This window comes from Phascolarctos cinereus, unplaced genomic scaffold (assembly GCF_003287225.1).
Source record: "Phascolarctos cinereus isolate Bilbo 61053 unplaced genomic scaffold, phaCin_HiC Scaffold_4;HRSCAF=312, whole genome shotgun sequence".
NCBI lineage: Eukaryota > Metazoa > Chordata > Mammalia > Diprotodontia > Phascolarctidae > Phascolarctos > Phascolarctos cinereus.
The window spans coordinates 311067457-311081609 of NW_027555847.1; the positions used below are offsets into that span (position 1 = coordinate 311067457).

Below are 14153 nucleotides of genomic sequence, written 5' to 3' on the forward strand. Positions count from 1 at the left end.
TCCTAATGGCTCAAATGTGGCTATCTCCACCACACTGCAAAGATATCTGAGAGTAATCCACTGGAAGAGATTGATTTCTCTGGCATTTGTTAAACACAGCTATAGCCAGTGGGAAGGATAATTAGGCCCAATTATGAGGTGTTCCACTCATTTCTCATAACTCTGCCTTTGTATATTCACATTATTTGGAGAGATCTGTGCAGACAGAGGGGTTTCATTATTACCTAAATCTAATTGCTAAAGGCCCAAATGCAATCTCAGATAGATTAAACCGCAAAATAATTAGATAAATACATGGAGCTTTGTTCTGTTGGGAAAATCTAACACTAACGGTTAGGTTTAGTTTTGGAGAATTATAATAAAATTCAGCAGAAACAATTCAGATTTCTTATACATTGATATTTCTTCAAGGATATGTTTTCAGGTTTATGATACACAAAATCTTAAAAGTTCTGGGGCATGCCATTTATATCCAAATATGGGTTGTTGCTTTTTTTTTCCCCCAGAAAGTATGTCCCCAGTGAGATAAGACCTATAGTTACCATCCTTGATAAATATAAACAATGTTTTGACTTTTAAGTTTATTTTACTCCAAGTCCTTAGAGCATACAAAATTATAATGTTAACTTGAATTATTTTTGCATTTTCCAACAAAGGCAGAGTTCCAAAAATTCAGTGCCACAAAAGGGGGGTGGGAGTGGGAAGCCACCATTATAACAAAGTTTCATGGTACTAAAGTGGTTTTCATATGCATTCATTTGATTTTCCAGCACACTCTGTCTCTGGGATAGGAAACTGGGCTCTAAGCTTTCCCGAGGTTCCAACAAAGATGGAGGCTTTATGCTTTAAGGGAAATAATTAGGATTCAAATCATTGTTTCTTTCTGAAACTACAAAACCATATGGCAATATAGGAGATGGCTGCTTGTTAGAGATGACCAAACAGCCAACACTGCAGTTACCACAGTATAGAGTCTAGGTCTTTGAGTGCAGCCTGTTGACTGAGTCTAAGTTTTACAGAACAAACCCTTTTATTAAGGGGATTTGTTCTGTGAAGTCTGGATTCAGTCAAAGGGCTGCACTTGAGGACCCAGAGGACATGTGGTCTTGAGGTCAAAGGTTCCCCACCCTTGGTATAGACGATTCATGAAATTGCTTTGCCATGTGATAACTTTTAGGCCTCCCCCAAAGCAGCTAGGAACACCACAATGGGAAAGCTTCACTGCCCTTCCAAAAGAACAGGGTCAACAAGACTCCTCCAAGAAAATCCGAGTCATGTTTCAGCCTTCTCAGAATGTAGCAGAGAGTGTCTGAGTCTTGAATTGTAGACTGGGGGGGCGGGAGCTGTAATGGGCCTTAATGGCTGAGATTACTGTGTTTGGAAGTAAGCGATCCTTCAGCCACAGAGAGTGCCTATGAAAAACAGATCTTATCAGTCGCCATCAGCTGCAAAGAATCACGAGGACTATTCTAAGTTGTCTTATCTTTGGCTGCTAGGGTAACTTTTGTACTGCTCTTTCCAGATGTCAGATTACCATTCCAGAGACAGCTCAGGAAAAATCAGGTCTTCCCAGAAAGAGTGAATAAGAGTGTAAAGGGTACTCCCAAGGTTATGCAGCCTCTGCAGCCCATTTCCCTAGTTAGATATACCCCCATTTTACAATAATTGATATGTGGGTGTGGGTATGTGTTCACATACATATCATAATTCATTCCAATTCGCATAGAAATAAAATTTCTGTGAAATAAATCACATTTTAAAAATTACATTAAAGTGAGCTATTTAAAGAAAGTCTGTTTAACTCTTTGATAAAGTAAAAATCCTCTCATAATGCAAATATTGCTCATTTATCAAATGAGTTAACCTATATAAAGCACTTTGCAAACACTAAAGCACTATAAATACTAGTTATTATTATTATATTATTTAGCCATTTTTCAAATTAAAATTTTTATATATTAGGTTTTCTGAAGGTTAGGATACACCTGTATTCTGAATTCTGGCACTGAGTGAGGACTAACATTTTGTCTGACTTGTAGATTTAATGTTTTTTTCTTTGTTTGTGAGGCAACTGGAGTTAAGTGACTTGCCCAGAGTCACACAGCTAGTGAAAGTTGTATGTTTGAGGCCACCTTTGAACTCAGGTCCTCCTGACTCCAGAGCCAGTGCTCTATCCACCACGCCACCTAGCTGCCCCTGACCTGCAGATTTAACAACTCCTCATGAGTGACCATCTTTACTTTGTTTTTGACTTTGAGGCTACCCCCAGTGAGTTACAAAAAAATGTCTACTGAATAACTTACCTGAAACATGGGATAGGTCAGAAAAGTTTCTAGCATTCTCCCTTCACAGGCAGGGTTGGCCTCATACTGTTTCAAGAGTTTGTCAAAATCTCTGTTTTGCTTACAATTGGCTAGCACTTGAAGACTGTACTGATGATTGCGGACAAATTCTTGATAAATATTAAGCATTGGTAGTAGAATATCAAATAGGTCAGCTGAAAAAAATCAGAAAATATGTCATTTTAGCAAAAAACTTCTTAAATAACGTTCTCTTTAGGGTCAAGGACCACGTCTTAACACCTTTTTACAATTTGTTCCTATCTCCCACAACAACATGATCTTTCAAGTCCCTTCTAGTTATAAGTCTATGATTAAATGAGGCTTAGACACTGGGGTGGACTAGAGTTAACTCTTAGCAAATATTTAATTGACTACTCCGTGGACACATTCACCCGGGCAGTATGAGACAGTGGGCACAAGACTCCAACTAAGGAAAAATAATCATCTCAGATTTAGCAAAACACAGAAAGATTCATACTCCAAATGTCCACAGAGCAGGGTTGATTAATCCAAAGAGAAGCCAAGGATATGGCAGCACTCTGAGGGATAATTATATGTTTAGCACTGTTCCAGAGTGTTGGTTGGGAAGTGGTGAAAGAGAGGGAGGAAAGAGAAGAAATCACAGAAGTGGCTTCAGTGCCTACACTTTGCCTCAATGAAAAGATTTTCAACCTTTTTTTATGTCATGGTATATCACGAGGCAGCTAGATGCCATAGTGGTAAGAATGTTGGACCTGGAGTCAGGAAGACCTGAGTTCAAATCTGGATTCAGACATCTAGTAGCTATGTGACCTTAGGCTACTAATTTAATCTCTCATGGCCTCAGTTTCAACATCCATAAAATAGAGATAATAACAGCAACTATTTCCCAAGGTTGTTGTGGGGGTAAAATTAGATAATATTTATAAAGTGCTTTGCAAAACTTAAAGTCCTATATAAATACCAGCCATTATCATCATCATCATCATCATTATTACTATTATTACAGACCTTTTAGCAGTCTAATGAAACTGATGGACCCTTTCTAAGAATAATATTTTTAAATGCAAAGGACTGCAAAGGAAACCAATCATAATGAAATATAATGATCAAAACATTCAAAATGCATGTTCATAGATTTCAAGTGAAGAAACTCTCACCTGGAGGCTTAATATTAGAGAAATGTGCTTAGCCTAGTTGATGAAGATTATAGATCATAGGATTTAGAGATTTTTTTGAGTTGGAAAGAACCATCACTTAATATAACCTTTTCATTCTAAAGATAAAGAAACTGAGTCCTGGAGCAGGGAAGTAACTTCCCCAAGGTCACAAAAGTAGTCAGTAGAAGAGTTGACATTTGAACCCAGGTCTTCTGAATTGGTGGTGCCACAGTGCACAGAGTGCCAGGTCAGGAGTAAGGAAGACCCATCTTTGCAAGTTTAAATCCAGCTTCAGACACTTACTTGCCGTGTGACCCTGGGCAAGTCACTTCGCCCTGTTTGCCTCAGTTTCATCCTTTATAAAATGAGCTAAAGAAGGAAATGGCAAATAACTCCAGTATCTTTGCCAAGAAAATCCCAAACGGGGTCATGAAGAGTAAGCCATGACTGAAATGACCAAACAACTTCTGAATCTAAATCGAGTATTCTTTCCTCTACACTCTTTCTCTCTGCTATTACAACTCAGCCTTCCAATAGAGATGTTCATCTCTACCAAAGAAATTTAATTATCATCTCTATAGAATTGTGACAACACCCAATACTCTATCCATAGACTCAACATGTATCCATGATGATCAACAAGCATGTATCCAATGCTCCACAGAGTATGTCCACAGAGTATATGGCACCTCTGAGGTACATATTCTAGGTAGTCTACTCCCTAAAAAGTCTTATAATATGAGAAGGGAAATCAGACCAAAATCAATTAAATAGCTCCTCTACTCAGTTCCAATACCTAATCACAACATGGAGATGACTTTGTGTTCTTAAAGGCTACATTAGTGCAGCACAGTACTAAGGACCTCTTCGGCACAATATACCACTTTACTTACTAAAAGTACTTAGTACTCTTGGGGCAGCTAGGTGGTACAGTGGATGGAACACAGGCCCTGGAGTCAGGAGGACCTGAGTTCAAATCCAGCCTCAGACACTTGACACTTACTAGCTATGTGACCCTGGGAAGTCACTTAACCCCACTGCCTAGCCAAAACAAACAAAATGGAAAAAAAAAGTACTTAGTACTCTTGATCTCTTTGCATCTCCCAGACACACTTGTTTTGAAGAGATTATCAGAAGCCCTCCAAATGACTGATTCCCATAAGTGTCAGAAGGTTACCTCTGATTAATATCTTCTCATCATTATTCCCCAAATAGTGGTATTTTGCATGAGGGGGGCGGGGGAAGGCAGCAGTAAGACACACTTGCCCTCCCCTCTACTCTCACTAAATCCTAAGCATATTCTCTTCGCCTTAATTCTCTCACCCCTAATTCTCTTGGCACTGATTAACCATCTGCCAAGACTCTCAGGTCCCTGACCTTATACAGTGCACTGATTCTCATTCACTCTTCTATGTGGGAGAGGGGGACTAAGTGGAAGCCATGAGCAGCTATGGTGACAGAGTACCCACACCAATGAAATCATAAATGAAGTTAACTGAATATCTATCCCCTTCTAAACTGCCCAAGTAATCAATCTTCCTAATATACTGCAAAACACTAATATACTACAAAATACTCCTCTACTCAATTCCTTAAATTGGAATTTGCTAGGTAATTGGAAATTGGCTAAGCCAACCATATCTTCCTTCCACTCTTGATTCTGTACTTTCCCCATTGTTTAGCTTCCTTTTATGTCTCATCTTTCCCCATTAGAAGGTAAGCTCCTTATGGGCAAGCCTATCTTTCTTGCAGCTGATACTTGCATTCCCAGCAGCGTGTAGTATGGTGTCTGAAATATAGTGAGAGCATAACAGATGCTTGTTTACTTGATTTGACCCTCCACAATACAGCTCAACCTACCTGTCATATATTCTACCCTTCTTCACATACGCCATGCTCCAAACTAGATTATATTCCATTTTTGTCTAGACCTTTCCTCTCCCTCTACTTTTGCCCTCACTGTCCTCTATTTCCCCTGCTTCAAATGGACTCCCCCTCCATGTCATTTGTTAAAGTCCTTTCCTTGGAGAAGTGTAATGGAGGTGTAATCTAAATGGGAGGTGTAATCCAAAAGAGCTTTGGATCAGGAATCAGAAGACCTGGGCTCAAATCTTGTCTCTGCCATTTACCTGTCACCTGCGTGACCCTGGAGAAGTCACTTAACCCCTCTAGTTCTCAGCATCTCCATGTGTAAAGGGAGAGGACTGGACCAGATGGCCTCTAAGATCCCTTTCTGCTCTACATTCCTATGCTCCTTCCTCCAAGGCCCAACTCAGATTATACTCATCCACATCTCATCCACAAAGCCTCTCCTGACTCTCAGAGGAAAGTAATCTCTCCCTATGCAGGCATTTAATAAATGTTTATTGGCTGACTGACCTCATTGTCCCCCATTATCAGTTATTTGTGTTCTTGTCCTCTCCCTCACTCCCATTAAATTGTAAGCTCCTTCAGAGTGGAACTTGGGTTGTATCTATCTTTACATCCCTAGAGCCTAGCACAGTGTCTTACAGTAGGTACTGTACGTACTGAATAAATGTCTGATAAATTGAATGGGAGGACAAAGGTGCCACTGTATAAGAAACCTTCAAAACTTCAAGTAATTACGGCACGCGGGTGCTCCCTTCACTCCCCTGCCTTCTCGGCCTATTTGCTAGATAATTTTCTTGTATGTACAACTTATTACATATATGGCTAAGTTCCCTTCTTTAGCTCCATGACCTCTGATCCTATGAACTGTGGAAGCCAAAAGAAATAATAACCTCATGGGCAACCCTCCCAGGGAAGGAATGTGAGTTGGGATAAGCCTTTCCAAATATAGTTGAGTTGGTCTTCAGACAAGAGATGTACAATCTGCAGTACACAGTCTTTCTATCTTGGTTTAACCTGCCAGAGCTCTATTCAGTTTTGCTGGCACAGTCTTTGAGAATTCAGGGTCAGCACTATACCACAGTGAGCCACAAGAACAGTACTTTAGATGAAGAACAGAGATGTCCTTTTTTAAAAAAACAAATCTTACGGTAAATAGAAAACTTTGTGACAAACAAGCACTTACCTAAAATTAAAGTAGGCCAATTAGCAATCCTTGCCTTTAGTCCTTGATGAAATATTTCATGGAGGAACATGATTGTTTCACTGTTAAATAAAATAACAGAAGGGGTAGAATGGGTGATTTGCAAACTGGCTTAGTCCCTACACAAAGTTTACTTCTGAATTATTCCCCTGGAATCTTAGGACTTCTAAATGGGCATGCCCTGAGCTGGCTCCATGGCTCCCTACATAGACCCCAAAGGTAGTGTATGGTTCATAAAAGCCTCCATTAAAAAATGATACCTCAAAAACATAAAAGAAAATGATGAGCTGGGCTTCTAAAATTGGGTGATGGTATAAGATTTTTAAGTTTTGGAATGTTCTTTTACATCCTCTTTTCTTACTGGGAATACATGAGATATCCCACCATTGTTTATTGTTGGAATATTTCAATCAATGACTAGCAAGTTAAAAAACAAACAAAAAAAAGGCATCGTCTTCTTTCTTAGGGTATGATTCTACATTTATAATGAGAAGTAGGTCTCCTGCTGACTTAGGAATAAGCTGTGCCTAGGAGAGGAAAAAAAAAAGGCTACAGCAGAGAATCCGGAGGAACTATACTCAGCATTGGCATCCCAAAGAAAGACATGAAAAAAAATGTCCTTTGAGGGATAGAGCCCATAGAAATGCAATAAAGCAAAGACCAAAGAACAAATTTGTGCTCTTTAAAGAGTTAACTAAGTTTAGTACCCACACTACAAAACAGGTTCACTCTCCCCTCATCAGGGGCAGAGAGGTAGTGAAATGGATAGAGTGCTGAGCCTTAAGTGAGGAAGACTACACTTTGTTAAGTTGAAATCTGGCCTCAGATACTTACTAGCCATGTGACCCTGGACAAATCACTTCACCCTGTTTGCCTCAGTTTCCTCATCTGTAAAATAAGCTGGAGAAGGAGATGGCAAACCATTCCAGTGTCTTTGCCAAGAAAACGCCAAAATGGGGTCACAGAGAGCTGGACATGACTGAACAACACCAAGAATTGTACAGGAGTACTCTTTGGTTGAGTGGCATTGGATTCAAAAAGTTAACTATTCTAGAATCCAAACTGGCAAGAGTAAGTATAAGTCCTTTTGAAAACCAGGATCTCTCTCAGTGAATGATTTGATAATAGCTCAAATTCTATTGTAACAAACACTGAGGAACTGTCTAAAGTTACTGCTCTTTCTAGAATTTTTGCTGAATGGAACAACTCAGGGGTGTATTGGAGCCAGCTTGAACTGACTCTTGAAAGCCAGTTATTAAAATTTCAGTATGAGCATTTACACCTCAGAAATTGCCAATACTATAAATGAGGGCTTGATTTATTGCTTTATTGACTCTCTAGACTTAAGTGATAGAAAAAATGTTAATAATATGATTAAACTTAAAAGTGTGGGTACATTTTTTCCCAGGGAGCTAGTTATTAAACATTTATCAATACATTATTAGTACTACTACTGATACATATTTATGTCATATTATATATTTTTATATATGCTGTTAAGTATATAATAGCATTTGTTATAACAAGATATAGTCTATATTTACTTTCACAACATGATGCTTAAGCATCAGAATGAGAATAATTTTTAAAGTAAGATAATATTGTCTGGAAATACCAAATAATTAACCTGCCTAAGACTTCAATTTCTAGGACAAGGAAGAAAGATAGACTCATTTTAAAAAGCAACAAGCACACACAAACTCTGAGTTTGAAAGTGTCTCTTCAAATCTCTACTGAGAGATCAGGTTCTGGGGGAAAACTAGATTGAAGCATGACCTAACTCACAAATTGCCTTCAGCAATACCTTTCTGATGTAGGTGTACCTTGTCTATTTTGTGAATTTAAACAATGTACTAAGCTTGGCCTTTCAAACTTGAAGTAAGACAATTCAATTTAAACAAATCCCTGGAGACAACAGAGAGCTACAGCAGCATGGGTTCTGATGGCATCAGCAGCGGGGAGTCTCAGCCAATAGCCTGGTCCATTATTTCAATCAATGTTCTCCAAATTGCAGCCCCCTCGGACACGGGGAGGCTGTAAAAGATTCTTGATATCCTTCATCTTCCCACCTTAATCTTCCCTCCAACTCTGTGCAAGTGAACTTTGCCTCTCTTCTGTGCATTTCTGGTAAGAGGAATATGGGTCTCATAATAGGAAAAAAAAGCAAAGCACAGAAAGTGTGAGTGTGAACCTCTAGGATACTGGGTTGAAATTGTAACTTTAAAAAGGCCCAGAAAAAAACAAAGACAAATAAAGATTAGTCTTATTGATGTCAACACTCTGAAAGCAGAAGCCAGGTCTTACCTAAATTTTTCCTCTAGTGCCCAACACAGTACCTTGAAACTAACAGGTGACAAGTGGTTGTTGTGGTTCCCAGCTGTTTTCTTTACTGCAGCTACTCAAATGGCGGCTCTGCCATGAAATCTGGGGAAGTTCTTAGGAGCATCAAGTACTCCAATGAGCACGGGCTGTACATGTGTTATATTCTTTTGTGAATAACTTTTAAAAAAGGCCCCACCTATATGTACGAAAGTATTTATAGCAGCTCTTTTCTGGAGGCAAAGACTTAGAAATTGATTTATTGCTTTATTGACTCTCTAGACTTAAGTGATAGAGAAAATGTTAATAACATGATTAAACTTAAAAGTGTGGGTACATTTTTTCCCAGGGAGCTAGTTATTAAACATTTATCAACACATTATCAGTACTACTACTGATACATATTTATATATATTTATGTCATATATTATATATTTTTATATATGCTGTTAAGTATATAATAGCATTTGTTATAACAAGATATAGTCTATATTTACTTTCACAACATAATGCTTAAGCATCAGAATAAGAATAATTTTTAAAGTGAGATAATATTGTCTGTATTTATATGCTCATTAATTGGGGAATGGCTAAACAAGTTGCAGTATGTGATTATGATGGAATATTATTGTTCTATAAGAATTGATAAGCAGGATGCTCTCAGAAAAACCTGGAAAGACTTGCATGGGCTGATGCAAAATGAAATGTATTGTGTATAAAGTAACAGCAATATGTTAGATGATCAGCTGGGAATGTCTCAACTATTCTCTGCGATACAACAATCCAAGACAACTCTGAAGGACTTATGATGAAAAATGTTATCCAATCCCAGAGAAAGAATTGATGGTGTCTGAATACAGATTGAAGCATGCTTTTTTTTAAACTTTCTCTCTTTTTCTTGAGTTTTTTGTCTGTTTTCTTTCATAACATAACTAATATGGAAATGTTTTGCATGACTACACATGTATAATCTACATTGAATTGCTTGCCTTCTCAATGGGGGGGTGAGGAGGGAGGAAGGGAGAGAATTTGGAACTCAAAGTTTTAAAAACCAATGTTAAAATTGTTTTTACATGTAACTAGGAAAAATAAAATACTAAATTTAAAAAAAGATGAAAAAAAAGGTCCCAGCCTTTCTTGCTTTGAGGGTGATCAGATCCCTCCAAGAATAAAAACAACAAAGTGAATTTCAAATTGTGAAGATGATTAAAAGTACGCAGAAGCCATGAGAGAAAATGAAGAAGAAAAATGAATGAGCAATGATGATGGGATTCACTTTTAACATCTTAAGGAAAATAACAGGCCACAGGAACTTAAGAATCTGGTCTTCTGAGAAAAAAAAAACCTTAAAAATAGGCTATTTTGGGCTGGTGGTTATTGTTGCTTTTAGCATTCACATAATCAAGTGAACCAAATAATCCCAAACCTTACCTATTGAGGAAAATGCTGCTGACATCATCATGGGTAATTGGAGGTTTCTTTGAGCTTGCAGCCATTCTTAAAGGGCGAAGGAAACAGTTAACAAGAACATACAACTGATGCACATACTCTGACTCAGCCTCAACCATGTTGAAAACAATCTGGTTTCTCTTTCTCATACTTTCAGCATGGGGAGAACAGATATAATCCTGAACAATGGTTTTCCATTTTCTTCTACATAACCATCCTCGCATGAAACTCTGAACCTAAAGAACAGCCAAAGAGAAATCTACATGAGTTAATAGCACTTTGAGTGGTTAAGCAAGGCAATAATTTGTGCTGCATGCAAAAGTAAATGTTTTAAAGTATGGAAATTATGTTGATCAGACACCCTCATTCTCCATGAGACCCAGAGAGTTCTTGTGGTTGACTTGTTTAGAAGGCCAGTGATCATTTAGTTCTGAACTTTTTAACAGCAGGAATAAGTCACTAGAGATTAATACATTTTATATATTGTACCCACATATGTCTAAATGCTGAGAGGTTTGGTAGGAAAGAGGGTTGACCTTGGAGTAAGTCATGAATATTACTTAAGTGACTAGAGGCAAGTTACTTAATGTCTCAGTGCCAGAGACAATCATATAAAGATTGTAAGTTAGATGAGCTATTTGGTCTGCATTGCTGGCAGGAATTTCCACACTAAGAGTTCCCCATACTGATGAAATTAAAATCTGAGAGACAGAGACAGACAGAGAGAGAAACAGAGAGAAAGAGAGACAGAAACTGAGAGAAACAGAGACAGAGAGAAGAACAGTGACAGGGAGAGAGAAGAGGGAGGGAAAGAGAGGGAGTGAAGAGAGGAGAGAAAAAGAGAGACAGACTGACAGAGACATAGACAGAAAGAGAGAAATCAACAAAAACCCTCCAAAGCATATACATGCTAGGTGATGACCAAAGAATATATCATAAAAACTGACTAATTACCTTGTGATTAAAGTGTGTATATTAAAATGAATAAAACACTAATCTAAAAGTTGAGGGGTTTTTTTGTTCTGGATTTTATTGTGAAAAGCTGTGTGGCCCCAAACAAATCACTTAACCTCCCTAGAATTGTGTTTCCTCCTTTGAAAAATTAAATTACTAGACCAATCTCTTAGGTCCTTTTCAGATGATGACAGTGTTCCTAATGTCTCCCTACAATTAGTTTCCTAGAGGCAGGGTGATATAGCAGACAGAGCACTAGACTTGCAGTAAGGTAGAACTGGATTTGCATTCTGCCTTAGACATTAGCTGTATCACCCTGGGCAAGTCATCTAACTTTTGTCAACCTCAATTTCCTCATTTGCTGAACAGGGATAATAATGCCTGCAGTCTTTACCTCACATTAACTGTTGTCAGGACAAAATAATATAAATAATGGATCTTGTAAATCTCAAAGTGTTATTTAAATGTCAGTCATTATTAACTTATGTTGTTTTGGTGCCCATTTTTATTGTAAAATTCTCTTTGAGCTATTCTTATTTCCCCTCTATTAAAATTTCAAGAAGAGAGTATAAAAGGCTTTACTGTTAAGCTACCTATAGGAGACGATATCACCTTCCTAATTGCATATGTGAGTCTTTTAATATAATCTTCACTCATGAATGGAGAGACTCCTCTCACCTAAAACCATTAACACAGCAAGTTTTGGAAAAAAATATATGATGAGAGCAATATTTTAACAGTAATCTCAATTCACTAGGCAATGTCATATATGGCAAAGAATTTTAGATTCTAGTTAGACCTGGGTTTACCTGTCACTAGGAGTCCTTGGGCAAGATATTTTATGTCTCTGGGCCACAGTTTCCCTGTATGAATTATGCAAGATGATTTCTTAAGTTCCATTTCTAGTTCTATCAAATTTTGTAATCAGATTTGTGGTGTATCTAAGTAACAGCTTTGTAAAGCTGAAAATACAGATTAAAATGAAAACATTCACTGCTACCAATCTTTTTTTTAAAGCATAACTGTTGATTCAACATATTCTCACGTTTTCTATTTTTTCTCATTATTTTGTCCACATGGACTCTATTCTCTCTTATTTAAACTAACTCCCTCTTTTACTATTCAATTTTCACATACGCAATGAAATCATCATGTCTTCAAAAAAATCAATTGCAATTTTTAAAAAATAAAAAGCATTGTATTAGAAATGTTATATAATGAATGAATAAATTTATGGGGAATTTCTGTAACTATCAATTTCAAATTTTCAGTTTAATTTACATTACCTTGTATACACATTTTTTAAAGCAGACACTAACTTATCTGCAACTCATCTTCACACTGGTAGGCTGAAACAATCCAACTGCAGAGAGAAGTTGGATTTGGAACGGAGTGGATAACAAAGCCAATTTTAAAAGTTTTATTTAATTCAAAAATCAAATTATAAAAAAGTTTTACTTTTAATGAGATAAGAGTGAATTGTCAAAAAAAATTAAAAGGCAAAAATGTCAAAGTAAGATTTAAATTACAATAGCCAGCATTTATAGAGTGCTTTAAGGTAACAAAGCACTTAACTTATATTATCTCATTTGAGCCTTACAACAACCCTGGGACATAGGCACTATTATTATCCCCATTTTACAGATCAGGCAACTGAGGCTGAAGAAGCTTAAATGATGTGCTCAGGGTCACAGAGATTTGAATTCAGGTCTTCCTGACTCCAAGTCCAACACTCTATCCCTTGCCTGACTTACCTATTTTTCAACTCAATATTATTGTTTTCAATCCTGGAATCAAACGTTTTTATGCACTCGGGGAAGTGTTCACTGATAAAATATAAATTTGCCAGACTATTTTCATATGAACTGGTTCCTGCCTTTGGGACATAGCAAATATTGTTTATTAATATCTCTGATAAATAGTTTCATCTTCTTTTTTTTAAAGAAACTATTAAAATAGTCAAAATTAGCATGAGTCAAATTACAAAAAATACAATTTTAATGTAAAATGGTGCTGTTTTCCCATTTTTGTTCCTATAATATTCTATGTCCTTGTGGAGATTCCTTTGAGGTATAGTTTAGACCAGATGTCCACTATGGTCCCTTCCAATTCTCAAATTCTGTGATTCTAAATATACCTCAATTCATCAATGACATAAAACCAGAAACTGAAAAACATCCCTGTTGGTTTTATATTGACAAGAGTACTAAACACTTCTTTATCCTCTCGTCCTCTGAAGCACCTGTTCCTACCCCTCATCTCTTTCCATGCTGAAATCTTTGTACATAATTGTGGGCTGCCAGCTGTGGCCTGTAACTCCCTGCCAGTAGGAAAAGTGAGGGAGAGGGAGTCCACAATTTTATTGTAACAGAAAAGGATAAGGTGGGGAAAGTAGAGCAAAATAGATACCGATATATTTCAAGGTACAATTCTGGATATATTTTCCTGCAGAAATGTTGGTGTGCATGGTGGTTAGGCTGTCTCTCAAGTACTCAAGTATTTATAATTTTATTGACTCTAGAATTCCTCCTTGATACAGACTACAGCCCATCCATACCTGTCCATCTTAAGATTCTTAAACATTTCTTCCCATAAATTCCCTGTACAGTCCACCCAATGGAGAATGGATGCTTTCTTAACTTTCTACTAACAATTCAAGGGTACTAGTGGGGCACTCTGGCTGTCCACCTGCCATCTCTTATTCTTGTGCATGAGCAACTTATCTTCTCTTCCTATCATGTAATTTCTTGATGTTATTTTTTACTCCTGCTCTACAGAGCATCTCATTGGTTGCAATCTGCTCACACCCTCTCTCTCCCTCTCCCATACTACCTATCCATTGTCTTCAATGTGATATTCATTTGTAAATCTTTGAAG

At 37.4% G+C, this 14153-nt stretch overlaps 1 protein-coding gene across 3 annotated transcripts in view; it reads right to left on the minus strand.

Moving 5' to 3' along the window:
- Positions 1 to 14153, minus strand: part of RASGRF2 (Ras protein specific guanine nucleotide releasing factor 2) — a 324254-nt gene that overhangs the window by 186593 nt on the left and 123508 nt on the right. For all 3 annotated transcript variants that reach the window (XM_021007670.2, XM_021007654.2, XM_078153147.1), the window contains 3 exons: positions 10305 to 10558; positions 6537 to 6616; positions 2304 to 2497 (listed from right to left, as the gene is read on the minus strand). In XM_021007670.2, coding sequence (XP_020863329.1) covers positions 2304 to 2497; positions 6537 to 6616; positions 10305 to 10558 — 528 coding nt within the window. The remainder of the gene's footprint in view (positions 1 to 2303; positions 2498 to 6536; positions 6617 to 10304; positions 10559 to 14153) is intronic.